The 16,129-nt window shown below is 38.1% G+C and overlaps 1 protein-coding gene across 1 annotated transcript; it reads right to left on the bottom strand.

The window, feature by feature from the left end:
* Positions 1 to 8,965: 8,965 nt before the first annotated feature.
* LOC122753311 (biogenesis of lysosome-related organelles complex 1 subunit 2-like) lies at positions 8,966 to 11,524 on the bottom strand. Its single transcript, XM_044000673.1, has 3 exons — positions 11,399 to 11,524; positions 10,093 to 10,147; positions 8,966 to 9,393 (listed from the first exon to the last, which is right to left on the bottom strand). Exons 1-3 carry the CDS (start codon positions 11,522 to 11,524, stop codon positions 8,966 to 8,968), a joined length of 609 nt encoding a protein of 202 aa, XP_043856608.1.
* Between the last annotated feature and the right edge of the window lie 4,605 nt (positions 11,525 to 16,129).

A 16,129-nucleotide genomic window follows, 5' to 3' on the forward strand; every position in this document is an offset into this window, starting at 1 on the left:
ATACAGATTTATTAAGCATTCACTATGTGCCAGGCATTGTGCTAAGCACTGGATACAAAGAAAGGAAAAAGACAGTCCCCCTGCTCTCAAGGAGCTCATAAATTAATAGGGGTGGAGATGGTAGCTGCTCACAGACTTAGTTCCTCCAAGGGTGATCAGGTAGCATAGACCTAATTCATTTATACTAAACAAATTCACCAGTGACCTATTTGTAGTCTGAAATGCCACTTAGATTAGAAGATCATAAATAATGACTGGATTTAGTCTCTCATTCAGTATTACTCTTTCTCTCAGGGTAATTACATGCAAAAGACCACTTGACAGACCAGAAGTTATCCAACACATTTCTTTGACACTAGTCAGTATAAGGACAGCTCATGTGAGAAACTCAGAATGCTTTTTTTTAAAGAGAGTAATCATGAAACTGGATGAAATAAGCAGACCTTTTCATACTCGATGTCTATTTGTAAGAGGGGCAAAGAATGTAGGTACTTCTGTCTCATTCCACAAATGGAATAAGTGCATATTTAACTTCATTATTTTTTCAGTGCCACATAATAAGAATCATAGCCAAGGGAGGGAGATCAGAATGGTGAGGAGGCTCTCTGGTCATTTGAAATAGCTAGTGATAGTCCAGAGAAGAGATAACTCAAGCATCATTTATATGAAGGATTGTCATGCGGAAGATTTGATCTTCATGTACACTTAGAGAAGAATTAGGAGTAATATATGGAGACTGAAGTCAGATAGTTTGAGACTCAATATAAATAAACAACTAACAAAGCTATGCAAAAGTGTAATGGGTTCTTATGGAAGTCATGGCTTCTCCTTCTTTAAAGATCTTCAACAAGAGAATGGATGACCACTTTTCAGAGATCCCCTTGGAGAGGGCTTTTGATTCACTTATGAATGGAACTAGATGACTTATGAAGTCCTTTATAATGCTAGGATTCCATGATTTTTGAGAAAAGTTGAATTATAATTTTAGGCAGGAACTTTAAGATAAGAACATAGGTAAAGATTAGCTTCTGACAGGATCATCAAGTAAAGTTAGGACCCATTTATTTTTTCAGGATCATAACGTAGATTAATTGACCCACTCAATTTCCTCGACCCAAATTTTCATTTTACACTAAGGTGTTTATATGCTCCCACCTCAATGAAAAATCGTGGCCATCTCATTTAGAATAATGGATCACATCCATATTGTGATGAAGTGATTCAATCTTGATTAGTGTTGTCTGGAGCCATGTCAAATGGATTAGTGATAGATCACATATTTTGGAAGGTTACCATTCTGTCTTTTGAGAATTAATATGTTAAAATCATAATCTAGTTTTATTGCCTGTATCATCTGGGGTTAACTGCAAAAGCAAGTTGATTCATTTCTCACATGCTTACCAAAGTGAAGTCATATTTTTTTCTCAACTAGTAATTAACCTTTATGGCTTTATTAACTGCTTTATTAAATTTAAATGAAGTGTTTATTGGAGAGAGTTCATGGGAAGTGTAAACCATGTTACATTGTGGCCTCAGTGGCTTTTTTGTCTTCCCAGAACTTTGATAGTAAAACACTTTATGTACAAATAAGTACAACTGATCAGCCTCAATAAAACTTAAAAGAAATTTGTTTGCCTTTTAAATTTTATTTTTAAATGTACTTCTGAAAGACTATATCAAAGTGAGTATTCAAACTCTTCCTTCTCTCCCACAGTCCAATAAAACTGTCACCCATGAAAGTGTTATTCAGGGAGCTAATAGCTGAGGTGTTGCTATACTCCTTAGCCTCTGGCCTCCAGATGGCCACAGGTCTAAGACAGCCCAGCATGAGTGCCTGCTTATATTCCACTAGAATTAAATTATCAGGTAAAAATAAAAAAAATTAAAAACCCTCAGGAAGCTCTTTCAAGTGGCTATGTAGACATATTTATCACAATCCTGTATTATAATAAGGAGATAAGAGGCACTTTTCCCTCATTACATCAAAGCAGCTTTAACTAAGTCAACATACTTAAAACTCCCCAGCAGAAAATAATTAAAAGTAATTGGGGTCAGGTTGTTCTAGAGGAGGGAACTAGTTCAATTAGAAAGAAAGCTTTAGGGATGTTGAAGTTGCCAAGTTCTGCCCATTCTACCTCCACAACAGCTCTTTCACCTGTCCTCTTCACTCCCATGGACACCAAACTAATTCAGACCCTTATCACCTCTTGCCCAGACTGTTGATGATGACAATCATAATCATAATTACTGACATTTATATAATGATTTAAAATTTACAAAACACTTTATATACATAGTGTAACTTGATCCTCATAATAGCTCTGTGGAATAAGTATAATATGTATTTTCATCCCTCTTTTAAAGATGGGGAAACTGAGGATCAGAGAGGTATATAGAAGTGTAAGTATAGAAGCATGAATGTAGAAGGAATATGAGGTCATCTAGTTTAGGGCTTCTTAAACTTTTTTCTACTCACAACCCTTTTTGCCCTACTTGCAATCCCATGTATATAGGTGTATAAAATAGGTATACAAATCAAAATTTTACTGACAAAATTTTTGCAAGCCCCACATTGAGTTACATGATCCCATATGGAGTCACAATCCACAAAGAAGCTTTGATCTAGTCCAAGCCCCTCATTTTATTTTTTTAATCTTCTTATGCTCTTTTATTTTTTAATTTTTTTCTGATAAAAGTATTTTATTTTTTCCAGTTACATGTAAAGATAGTTCTCAACATTTGTTTATACAAGCATTGCAATTGCAGATTTTTCTCCCTCCCTCCCCTCCCTTCCCCTCCCCTGGACAGCAGGTAATCTAATATAGGTTACATATATATATATAATAACAATAAACATATTTCTGCATTAGTCATGTTATAAGAGAAGAATCAGAGCTATGAGGAAAAACCTCAAAACAGAAAAACAACAGCACCAAAAGCAAAAGAAATAGTATAGTTCAATCAGCATTTCTACTGCACAGTTTTTTTTTTCTGGATTTGGAGATCCCCTTCCATCATGAGTCCCCTGGAACTCTTCTGTACCATTGAATTGATAAGAAGAATCTAGTCCATCACAGGAGATTAACACACAATGTTGGTGATACTGTGTACAATGTTTTTCTGGTTCTGGTCATCATCAGCTCATGCAAGACCCTCCAGGTATCTCTGAACTCCTCCTGCTCATCATTTCTTACAGCACAATAATATTCCATTACATTAATATACCACAACTTGTCCAGCCATTCCCCAATTGATGGGCATCCCCTCAATTTCCAATTCCTTGCCACCACAAAAAGAACAGCTATAAATATTTTTGTACATGTGGGTCCTTTTCCCTTTTGTATGATCTCTTTGGGGAAAAGAACCCAAAGTGGTATTGCTGGGTCAAAGGGTATGCACAGCTTTATAGCCCTTTAGGCATAATTCCAGATTGCTCTCCAGAATGGTTGGATCAGTTCACAACTCCACCAAAAATGCATTAGTGTTCCAATTTTCCCACAGCTTCTCCAACATTCATTATTTTCCTTTTTTGTCATATTAGCCAATCTGATAGGTGTCAGGTGGTATCCCAGAGTTGTTTTAATTTGCATCTCTCTAATCAATAGTGATTTAGAGCATTTTTTCATATGGAAATAGATAGCTTTGATTTCTTCATCAGAAAACTGCCTGTTCATATCCTTTGACCATTTCTCAATTGGGGAATGATTTGGATTCTTATAAATTTGATTTAGTTCCCTATATATTTTAGAAATGAGGCCTTTATCAGAAGTACTGACCATAAAAATTGTTTCCCAGTTTTCTGCCTCCCTTCTAATTTTGGATGCATTGCTTTTGTTTGTACAAAAACTTTTTCATTTAATGTAATCAAAATCATCCATTTTGCATTTCATAATATTCTCTATCTCTTGTTTGGTCATAAACTGTTCTCCTTTCCAAAGATCTAAAAGGTAGACTATTCCTTCCTCTCCTAATTTACCTATCGTATCCCCTTTTATGTCTAAATCATATATCCATTTTGACCTTACTTTAGTATAACGTGTAAGATGTTGTTCTATGCCTAATTTCTGCCATACTATCTTCCAGTTTTCCCAGCAGTTTTTGTCAAATACTGAATTCCTATCCCAGAAGCTGTAGTCTTTGGGTTTATCAAACACTGAATTACTGTCATTTGCTACTGTGTCTCCTGTGATTAGTCTATTCCTCTGATCCTCCACTCTATTTCTTAGCCAGTACCAGATCGTTTTGATCACTGCCACTTTATAGTAAAACTCCAGATTTGGTACAGCTAATCCACCTTCCTGTGCATTTTTTTTTCATTATTTGCCTTGATATTCTTGACTTTTTTTCCAGATGAATTTTGTTATTATTTTTTTAGCTCTTCAAAATAATTTTTAGGTAGTCTGATTGGTATGGTGCTGAATAGGTAGAATTGTCATTTTTACTCTATTAGCTCTGCCTATCCATGAGTAATTGATATCTTTCCAATTATTTAGACCTAGTTTGATTTGTGTGAAAAGTGTTTGTTAATTGTGTTCATAGAGTTCCTGGGTTTGTGTTGGCAAGTAGACTCCTAGTTATTTTATATTATCTACCGTTACTTTAAATGGAATTTCTCTTTCTATCTCTTGCTGCTGGACTTTGTTGGTCATGTATAGAAATGCTGATGATTTATGTGGATTTATTTTGTACCCTGCTGCTTTGCTAAAGTTGTTAATTTTTTCAAGTAATTTTTGAGTTGATTCTCTAGGATTCTTTAAGTATACCAGCATATCATCTGCAAAGAGTGATAGTTTTGTTTCCTTCTTGCCTATTCTGATTCCTTTAATTCCTTTTTTTTCTCTAATTGCTAACGCTAACATTTCTACTACAATGTTGAATAATAGAGGTGGTAATGGACATCCCTGTTTCACCCCTGATCTTATTGGGAAGGCCTCTAACTTATCTTCATTACATATAATGCTTGCAGATGGTTTTAGGTAGATACTGTTAACTATTTTAAGGAAAGCTCCACCTATTCCTAAGCTCTCTAGTGTTTTTATTGTTAGTGGGTGCTGTATTTTGCCAAAAGCTTTCTCTGCATCTATTGACATAATCATATGATTTTGGTTGGTTTTCTTATTGATGTGGTTGATTATGTTAATAGTTTTCCTAATGTTGAACCACCCCTGCATTCCTGATATAAATCCCACCTGGTCATAGTGTATTATCCTGGTGATCACTTGCTGTAATCTCCTTGCTAATATCTTATTTAAGATTTTAGCATCAATATTCATTAGGGAAATTGGTCTATAATTTTCTTTCTCTGTTTTTGCTCTGACTGGTTTTGGTATCACTCCCATATTTGTGTCATAAAACGAATTTGGTAGGACTGCTTCTTCACCTATTTTTCCAAATAATTTGTATAATATTGGAATTAATTGTTCTTTAAATGTTTGGTAGAATTCACCTGTAAACCTATCTGGCCCTGGAGATTTTTTCTTAGGGAGTTCATTAATGGCTTGTTCAAATTTTTTTTTCTAATATGGGCTTATTTAAGGATTTTATTTCCTCTTCAGTTAACCTGGGCAGTTTGTATTTTTGTAAATATTTATCTATTTTATTTAGATTGTCAAATTTATTGGCATACAGTTGAGCAAAATAATTCCTAATTATTGATTTAATTTCCACTTCCTTGGTGGTATCATCACTCATTTCATTTTTGATACTGGTAATTTGGTTTTCTTCTTTCTTTTTTTTAATCAAATTAACCAATATTTTTTATTTTATTGTTTTTTCATAAAACCAGCTCTTAGTTTTATTGATTAATTCTATAGTTTTCTTGCTTTCAATTTTATTAATTTCTCTTTTGATTTTCAGGATTTCTAGTTTAGTATCCAATTGGGGATTTCTAATTTGTTCTCCTTCTAGCTTTTTAGGTTACATGCCCAATTCATTGATTTCCTTTTTCTCTTTTTTATTCATGTAAGCAGTTAGAGCTATAAATTTTCCCTAAGCACTGCTTTGGCTGCATCCCATAGATTTTGGTATGTTGTCTCATTATTGTCATGTTCTTGGATAAAGTTATTGATTGTTTCTATGATGTGTTGTTTGACCCATTCATTCTTTAGAATGAAATTATTTAGTTTACAATTGATTTTCAGTCTACTTTTCCATGGCTCTTTCTTACATGTAATTTTTATTGCATCATGATCTGAGAAGGATGCATTTACTATTTCTGCCTTTCTACCTTTGACTATGATATTTTTGTGCCCTAATACATGTTCAATTTTTGAAAATGTGCCAAGTACTGCTGAGAAGAAGGTATTTTCCTCTATCCCCATTCAGTTTTCTTGGGACATCTATCATGTCTAACTTTTCTAGTATTCTATTAACCTCTTTCACTTCTTTCTTATTTATTTTTTGACTAGATTTGTCTAATTCTGAGAGGGGAAGATTCAGATCCCCACTAGTATAGTATTACTGTCTAATTCCTCTTGTAACTCATTTAACTTCTCCTCTAAGAATTTGGATGCTATACCACTTGGTGCATACATATTTAATATTGATATTACTTCATTATCTATAGTGCCTTTTAGCATCATGTAGTTTCCTTCCTTATCTCTCTTTTTTTTTTTTTTTTTTTTAGTAAGGCAACTGGGGTTAAGTGACTTGCCCAGGGTCACACAGCTAGTAAGTGTTAAGTGTCTGAGGCCGGATTTGAACTCAGGTACTCCTGGCTCCAGGGCCGGTGCTCTATCCACTGCGCCACCTAGCTGCCCCCCTTCCTTATCTCTTTTAATGAGATCTATTTTTGCCTGTGCTTCGTCTGAGATAAGGATTGCTACCCCTGCTTTTCTTTTTACTTTAGCTGAATCATAATATATTCTGCTCCAGCCTTTTACCTTTACTCTATGTGTCTCTCTCTGCTTCAAATGTGTTTCTTGTAAACAGCATATTGTAGGATTCTGGCTTTTAATCCACTCTGCAATTTCCTTCCGTTTTATAGTGGAGTTCATCCCATTCACATTCACAGTTATTATTAGTAACTGTCTATTCCTCTCCATTCTATTTACCCCTTTTGTATTTCCCCCCTTCTTTCACCCTATTCCTCCTCACCCACGTTTGTCTTCTTGTCCCTGGTTCCCCCAATCTGCCCTCCCTTTTTATCACCCCCTCCCTTTTCTTTACCCTTTTCTCACTTGCTTTTGCCCTCCCTTCTATCAGTCCTCCCCTTTCCCCTTCCCCTTTTATTTCCCTAAAGAATAAGCTAAGTTTCTTTATCCAAATGAACGTATATGTTATTCCCTCTTTGAATCAAATCTGATGAGGGTAGGTTTGAAACAATGGTCACCCCTCCCTTCTTTCCCTCTATTGTAATAGGTTTTTTTTCACCTCTTCATATGATGTAATTCAACCCATTCCACCTCCCCTTTCCTCTTCTCCCTATAAGCTCCCTTTTTAACCCCTTAATTTCCTTTATGTCATCACATCAAAGACAATTTATATTTATACCCCCTGTGTATAATCCCTCTGTCTGCCCAAATATATTTACAAATCTCAAGAGTTATAAGTATTATCTTCCTGTGTAGGGATGTAAACAGTTTAACCTAATTGAGTAACTTTTTTTCCCTTTTTCCCTTTTTAAACTTCTCTTGAGTCTTGTATGTTAAGATCAAATTTTCTATTCAGTTCTGGTCTTTTCCTCAGGAAACCTTGAAAGTCCCCAGTGTCATTGAATGTCCATCTTTTCCCCTGAAAGAGAATGATCAGTTTTGCTGGGTAATAGATTCTTGGCTGCAGTCCAAGCTCCTTTGCCTTCCGGAATATCATATTCCAAGCCTTGCAATCCTTTAATGTTGAAGCTGCCAGGTCCTGAGCAATCCTGACTGTAGCTCCATGATATTTAAATTGCTTCTTTCTGGCTGCTTGGAGTATTTTCTCCTTCACCTGATAATTCTGGAATTTGTCTACAATATTCCTTGGAGTTTTCCTTTTGGGATCTCTTTCAGGAGGTGTTCGGTGGATTCTTTCAATGACAATTTTATCCTCTGATTCTATAATATCAGAGCAGTTCTCCTTAATAATTTACTGGAATATGTTGTCTAGACTCTTTTTCTGATCATGGCTTTCAGGCAGCCCAATGATTCTCAAATTGTCTCTCCTGGATCTATTTTCCAGATCAGTTGTCTTCCCAATGAGGTATTTAACATTTTCTTCTATTTTTTTCATTCTTTTGATTCTGCTTGACTGATTCCTGGTGTCTCATGGTTTCCTTATCTTCCAACTGTCCAGTTTTAATTTTTTTTAAGTGGGGCAATGAGGGTTAAGTAACTTGCCCAGGGTCGCACAGCTAGTAAGTGTCAAGTGTTTGAGGCTGGATTTGAACTCCTGTCCTCCTGACTCCAGGGCTGGTGCTTTATCCACTGTGCCACCTAGCCTCCCCCAATTTTAATTTTTAAGGCATTGTTTTCTTCAATGAGATTATGCAACGTTTTTTCCATTTGGCCAAATTAATTTTTTTAAGGCATTGTTTTCTTTAGTGAGATTATGCACCTTTTTTTTCCCCATTAGGCCAGATGAATTTTTTAAGGAATTGTTTTCTTCAGTCAATCTTTGTGCTTCCTTTTCTAAGCTGCTGATTCTTTTTTCATAATTTTCTTGTGTTGCTTTTATTTCTCTCAATTGATTTTTTTTTAACAAATCAGCATTTATTATACAAGTTCAAGAACATGAGGGGGGAGATGGGGTAGGGGCACATTCAGAACAGTCAAAGAGGAGCCCTATGGGGGGCAGGGAGGATCTGGGAGCTAGGAGTTGGCTCCAGCCGGTTGTGATCCTGATGTCTAAGCCTTGGTGCGGGGCACACAATGAATCACAGGGTCGGGGCAGAGTTTTAAGGGAACGTCAGGGGGCAGCCAGTCACTCATCCAAGCAAAGGGGGGCTGGGACCCTCCGGGGATCAGCCAGAAGGCTTCCCTTTATGGAGTCAAAGCGTCCCAGCCTGATACCCCCTGACAGTCATTCCTGGAGTCCGTCTTTGTGCTGGAGAAGCATTCATCACCTCTAATTTCTTGTACTTTGCTTCTAGTTTCTTTGAATATGCATCCAACTTGTAGGCTGCCTGCTCAAGAGGGGCTACTTGCTCCTCAATTAAAGTGATCTGATCCAGATAAGGCTGAAGTGCTGCATATTTCTGGTTTAAGTCCTTTAGGTTTCTACTTATGTTTACTGCAATATCTTTCATTTCTAGGTACTTCAAGCTAGTCAGTTTGTTCATATTCTCCAGAAGTTTATAGTCTTCACTGGTAGCCGTCAGCTCGCCTGTCAGGTATGTGGCCATGTTCTGGTACAGCTCTGTGATGTCTGCCTCGGCCGGCTCTCTGGCCTCCTCGGCAGTCTCCACCACTGCATTGTCTAGGCGGGGAAAGGAGGAATGGGGATGGGAATACAGGAGGGAAGGGGACAGGAGAGGAAGGAGAGAAGAGGGGAAGGAAGGGAGGGGGGGAGAGAGGAGAAGGGGGAAAGGAGAGGAGGAAAAGGGATGGATCTCAATTGATTTTTTAAATCCTTTTTGAGCTCCTTCCCAGAAGGCTTTTTTTTTTTTCTTGAGACCAATTCATCTTCCCTCTTGAGGCTTCACATGTAGGCAATTTGGGAGTATTGTCCTCATCTGAGTTTGTGTTTGCCTCTTTCCTGTAAACACAGAAACTCTCAAAGGTGAGAGTTCTTTTTTGTTTTTTACTCATAATGCAGCTTATTTTATTTTTTTATTTTTTTAAAGTTGAGGTCTCCTCTGGGAGCACCAGGATCCCTGTTTCAAGCTTCTTGTACTGGGATATATGGGCTGTGTCACTGACTCTCTACACTGAGGCCTCTATGGCTTGTAGATTTTTCACTGCCCTGGACTTCCTGTCAGAGCACGCTGGGATCAGTGGACCTGGCCCTGGGATTCCTGTCCAAGTGCGCTGGGATGAGTAGGCCTTCTGGTGCCTGTCCTGTGGGTATCCTTCCAGCTGGCAACCTGCCCTCTTGGCTGGTGCAGGTGGGTTTCACCACTGTTCTGCTGTGCCACCGGCTTGCTGTGCCAGGATCCAAGGGCCTCAGTTGTTTGGCTGTGTCCCACAGCTTCCTGCTGACTTGCCCCACTCTCTACCACACACTGAGTGAGCTGCAGTGAGCTGAGCCTCCCTTTTGCCCGAGTGAGACTGACCTTTCCTGAAGTCTTCTAAATTATCTCTGTTTGGAAGACTGTGTCTCTTTGTCTCGTTGCAGGTTCTGTACTTTCAGAATCCATTTAGAGGCTTGATTTAATGTTCTTTTTGAGGGAACAGAAGGAGAGCTCACATGATTTGCTTGCTACTCTCTGCCATCTTGGCTCCGCCCCAACAGTTTATCCCTTTAATGTCCTTCATGATTTCTTTTCCTGTTTACCTTTTTATGCTTCACTAGGGTCTTGTATTTGAAAGACATATTTTCTATTTAGTTCAGGTCTTTTCTTTACAAATTCCTGAAATTCCTCTTTTTCATTGAAGTTTTGCTGGGTAAGTGATTTTAGGTTTTGGTACCAGTTCCTTTGCCCTCTGAAATATCATATTCTATGCCCTCTCGTCCTTTAAGGTAGAAGATGCTTGATCTTGTTTTATCTTGACTGTGGCTCCACAGTATTTGAATTCCTTCTTTCCAGCTGCTTCATCTGGGATCTCTGGAATTTGGCTATACCATTTCTGGAAGTTTTCCTTTTGGGATCTCTTTCAGCAGGTGATCTGTAGATTCCTTCAGTTTCTATTTTACCTTCTGCTCCTAGAATATCAGGGAAATTTTCCATGATGGATTTGCTTTACTCTGTTTTGGTTTTTTATAAAGTCACTAGCTTCCATTTGTTCAATCCTAATTCTTAGGCAATTATTTTCTTCTGAGAGCTTTTTAACCTCCTTTTCCATCTGGCTTTTCAAGCTGTTGACTTTTTTCGCATGACTTTCCTGCATCACTCTCATTTCTCTTTCCATTCTTTCCTCCAGATCTCTAAGTCTTCCTTTTATCTCTCCTATTTTCTCTTCAAAGTCACTTTTGAGAGCTTCAAAGTCCAGAGACAAATTCATATATTTTTTTGGAAGCTTTGGATGCAGGAGCTTTAATTTTGTTATTATATTCTTTTGAAGGTATATTCTGGTCTAGCTTGCCCCCAAAGCAGCTTTTGATGGTCTGCTTTTTTTTTTTCTTACTCATTTTTATCCCCTATTTCTTGGCTTTTAACTCCTTCTTAAAGTGTAGCTTTGCTTCCAGGACACAGTGGACCAGGGGTAATTGGGCTTTTTCTCACGCTGCCTGGCCTGTGAGTAACCACAGCCCGCTTTCTCTTTGACCCAGAAACAGAAGTCTGATTGAAATCTGATTCTCTATGATCAGAAACTTGGCATACCTGTGCCCCTCCCCGACTGGGTGGCTGTCCTTCAACTTTGCTTGCTGGTTCAGAAAGTAGGCTCCCTGCTCCAGTTCCAGCAGAGACTGCAGCTATTACCCCCAACCACTGGGTTCCCCTCACCATTCCTCAAGCCTAGTTTCAGAACAAGCAGCTGAAGATTCTGAGGCTTTGGTTGGAGGTGCTGCCTGCTTGAGGCTGATCCTGCTCTACACTGTGCTTGTCTCTCAGCCCGAACAGCAGGTGATCCCAGTCACCTAATGAAGCTGTCTTTGGCTGGAAAAGAGTCTCACTGTGTTCTCATAGGGGTTATGCTACTCCAAGAGTGTTTTATCACATTATTTTTGGAGGTATGTGGACATGTTTACAGGAGCTGGGAGAGTCACAACCTTTCTTCTGCCATCTTGGCTCTGCCCCCTTTTACTTGATTTTTAATTCCCTCTTACAGTGGGACTCTATTTCCAAGCTACACTGTCCCAAGCTTCAGAGGGTCCCTGGTGTTTCAGTTTGAGGGAGAGCAGGTTTTTCTCTTGCCTGGCCTGTTCTCTTATCTGATGATAACTTCAAGCAAACTTGCTAATTAACCAGCCAACAGAACTTTGTGTGCTGTGGTGGGTCTTAGCTTCTTATGAGCTTGTGCCCCTCCCCAACCTGGGCCTCCCACCGCTCAAGATTTCTTCCTGGTTCCCTGCTGGGGTGGGATAGCTGAATTCCTCCTTAGGTACCACAGACACCTTTATATCCCCCCATTCCCCACCCTGGCCTGGCCAGGCATTCAGCCCTCTCACCCCACCATAAGTTTAGTTCAAGACCATGCTGGTGCTGCAGCTGATTTGGAAGCTCCGGGGTAAGTTTCTCTGGTGCAGCTTGCCTGGTAACTGGGTTAACATGATCTAGAGGTTGGACTCTTCTTACAGCCTAGCATGGCCCCCTCTGAACTTGGTTGGAAAATAATCTCAGCTGTCTTTTTGTGGGTTTTGCTGTTTTGGGGGTTGTTTTATTGCTGTTTTGGGGGTAATTATGTCAGGAGCTCTGTGCATTTAATGTCTTTCCTCTGCCATCTTGGCTCCTCCCCCAGAAGTCCTAAATGGCTCTTAATGAAAGAGTGAGATTGGTGACCTTGCACAGTGCTCCATCACTTGAATGTCATTCAGTGCAAGTCATGACATCATCTGTTGTCATGGAGTCTTTGAGAATGAAGGACAAGCAACAACAAGATATGAAATGGCCAAGCTTGGATTTGAACTCAGGTCTACCTGACTCCATTCATCTCTTTATCCATTATACCACACTACCTCTTCTAACAGCTGGTAGCTTATCATCTTTCCTCTATTCAGTTCATCTTTCCATACAACTGTCACATCACAATATATGAGGAAACTGAGGTGCAGATCTTAAGTTAATTGTCTAACTGTTAAGTTTCTAAGTTGGGCAGCCCTTCCACACTGCTCAAAGCTAATTGGCTAGCATCATTCAAATCTATTGGTTTACTGGACTTGAGGGTGGTCCATGAGCTGTACATACTGATGACAGAGTGAGGAGGCCTCCCAGGGGAAAAAGCCTTCAGGTAGCTGTGGCTTTTAGTGAGGTAACTTCTATTGTCTGTATTTACAATCCAAAGTCCAACTACATTTCCTTTGAAATTCTCCTGACTCCGAGCTGGCCTTAAGACAGGTCTGGCCAGGCTCTCTGGGTTTCATAGAACCCCATTATTTTCTCACAGTTGCTCTCTTTATTTTTCAAATACTCTCAACTATTCCCACATGAATAGTCTTTTCTAGTCTTGGCTACAGGAAATTAAACATTTAATTTCGTAATCTTTCATTATTATTTGAAATGGTTAATCTTTCTCCTATTCATCCTTTAGCATGTTGAATACCTTACTCATCTGTGCATTTGAGGAAATGACTCAATATCTTCCCTTTTGATGAACATCTAATATTTTCTCTGATATTTAGGCTCAGCTTTCAGGATACTATTTTCAATCTTTTAAAAATAATATGTAATGATTGGAATAATGCCACCTGCTGGAGAGCTACTGCAGGAAAGCTCTGCCATGAGGAGAAGGTGCCTGAGGACAAGCCATTTCACTTTTCTTTAGCTTCAGGAAGTGACATTTGCTTGTGGGAGGAAGAAGGGGCGAGGCTGGCTCTCTCACTCTCTTTCACTAGGACTCTCATGGAGAGCAGAGCAGGAGAGCTGTAGCTCCCCGAGATAGATAGATGAATCTAGGCCTTTCTCTCTCTCTTCACCAAATTCTTATTCTTCTTAATAAATGCTTAAAAGTCTAAACTCTTGCTAAAGCTTATAATTGATTGGCAACCACTCATTAGATATTTTAGACAGACTAGCTAGAATTGTAGTGCCTTACAATATATGCCATTTTCCCCTTTGATTTCTCATGAAAAAGAAGAATAATCATTTGCTATTCTAATTTTTATCCTTGGAATGTGATTTTTCTCCTTATTGCTTATATATATATATATATATATATGTATATATATATATATATTTTTTCCTATTTTAATACTATAATTCTTTAGTATTACTATGATGTCTATAAGAGACTTCAAATTTGGGGTATCTCTGTGGATTTTCTCCTTTCATACTCCGCTGTTTATTTTTTAATATTTATCAGTATTTTTCAAAGGATCTATGTTTCTATTTCAAAATATACATATTTAGGATCCTTAGATTATCTTCTTGCATCATAGCTTCAAGTACTATATTCTTATTCTGTTATGTTCTTATGAAGTCTTCCACTATTGTTGTCTTTTCATTTTGTTCAAATAATTCCCTTGCCTCTGCATTTTTGCATTACAGTTTTGGACTTCTTGTCATTTAAGAGAACCTTAAAGCAAAACCTTCACCTTCTTTAGAGGATTTTGACTCGTTTTCATTTGTTGAGAAGAATTTATGCATGGAGATAGAGCTTTTCTTTTGATATTTATTCATTTCTCTGCTTCGGTCATGTTTTATCTATCTTAGTAAGTCACTCTACTGATTTTTTCCTTATGATGTCCTTGCTATAAACATGATTTATGACTCTTTCTTTTTCTATAGGAATTATTTTGTATCCTTCCTCTAATCTTTGGTTTAATTTACTCTCTTCTCTCAGATTGTCAAGATTACAAAATCTGTGGGCCTTAAGGTGAAATGGTGATCTAAAGGGACAATGCTGCCTTAGGGACAAAGACTCCAGAAGTACCCTATTGTCCAGTCTCTATCTGCCTTTCCCAGTCCTGCTTCTCTGGACTTCATCCATTTCTATGCAATTTTCATCAGTTCCTCTACCTTTTTTAGTTTGTATGATGGATCTCTTTGGTAATCTGGTAAAGTTTATAGCACCCTTTCTTAGAACAATTAATAAAATAAAATGTCCTATAAGAAATGATGAGCTCAGTGATCTTAGAAAAACATGGAAAGACTTGTACAAAATAATAAAGAAATGAACAGAACCAAGAAACATTGTATACAGTAACAGCAATATTGTTTTAAGAATGACAGCAAGAGCAGCTAGGTGGCACAGTGAATAAAGCACCGGCCCTGGATTCAGGAGGACCTGGCACTTGACACTTACTAGTTGTGTGACTCTGGGCAAGTCACTTAACCCTCATTGCCCCACACACACAAAAAAAATGACTGAGCCAATAAGTCATTTTGACTATTATAAATACCCAAATTAAATAGAAGTTATATAAAGATATTATCTGCATCCTGAGAACTGATAAATAGAAGTAGGCATAGAATACTATTGATAACTACAAATTTACTGAGAACTGACTGATCCCCACCCACTCCTCCTTCCCAGGAAAATGAATTGCCTGGGGTTAACCAATCTACTTATGGACCTCCCCCACTTCCTGTTACCCACCTTACTTCCTGGACTTTGTTATTATGTAAAAGGATCTACCTACATTATGTAGTTTCTATTTAGAGTTAAGTACTGTCTATTCTTAAGTCAGGAGCCATTCTATAGTTCCTTTTGTTAAAGGTTCATTTACATTATATTCCCTTTTGTTCTGTTACCCTGTAAAAATCCTTCCCTAGGTTCCCATCTTTGGGTATTCCTAGCTTCTTGCTTTGTTATAGCACAAGCTATAGTTCCTCTGCAATTAAAGACCTTATTTTCTCCTATATTGATTGTTTCCTTAATTTACAGGTTAACACTATTGTTAATTTTAATATGGGGATTACCTGGATGTGATGGAGGGAGGTACCTTACTATCCAAATGGATTCTTGTGAGACCCTGGAAAATGACCTTTGGCTAAAACTTCAGGCTGAACCCCCTATTTACTAACTTCTCTTCCCAGGAGAGTAAACAAATCAAAATGCCCCTTTTGACTAAACTTCAACTAATGAGTCCCCATTCACTATCTTCTTTCCCCCAAAAAGTAAATAGAGCAAATATCTAGACATCCTTGTCCTTGGTAAACCCTTCCTGTGGCTTTTAGCAGACTGTTATAGTATTTGTCTTAGGTCAATTTGTATCATGCTAATAAAACTGACATCACCCTATAACCAGTGAGCAAAGAAAACCTTATATACTCTCAGAAAGAGGGAGTCTTAGAGCTTCCCTCTTAGGAGGGGAATTTCCACATCATGATGTGTTCTATCTTTTTTCTTGGGACAAAATATTAAATTGATATTATGTTTTTCTGTCCGTCTCTGATCTGGTTTGTCTTGTAGGGGATATCATGTTCTCTGTTCTGGTTTTGGTAGTGATGTAG

Source organism: Dromiciops gliroides, chromosome 1 (assembly GCF_019393635.1).
Source record: "Dromiciops gliroides isolate mDroGli1 chromosome 1, mDroGli1.pri, whole genome shotgun sequence".
Lineage (NCBI taxonomy): Eukaryota > Metazoa > Chordata > Mammalia > Microbiotheria > Microbiotheriidae > Dromiciops > Dromiciops gliroides.

Excerpts from the sequence above, each read along its gene's own strand:
- LOC122753311 (XM_044000673.1), bottom strand. The coding sequence starts at position 11,524 with ATGGTGAGGGGAACCCAGTGGTTGGGGGTAATAGCTGCAGTCTCTGCT. Across the intron at positions 10,148-11,398 it reads CCAGTCGGGGAGGGGCACAG|CTCACTCAGTGTGTGGTAGA; the intron begins GTATGCCAAGTT and ends AGCTCACTGCAG. Across the intron at positions 9,394-10,092 it reads GCAGGAAGCTGTGGGACACA|ACAATGCAGTGGTGGAGACT; the intron begins GCCAAACAACTG and ends TTCCCCGCCTAG.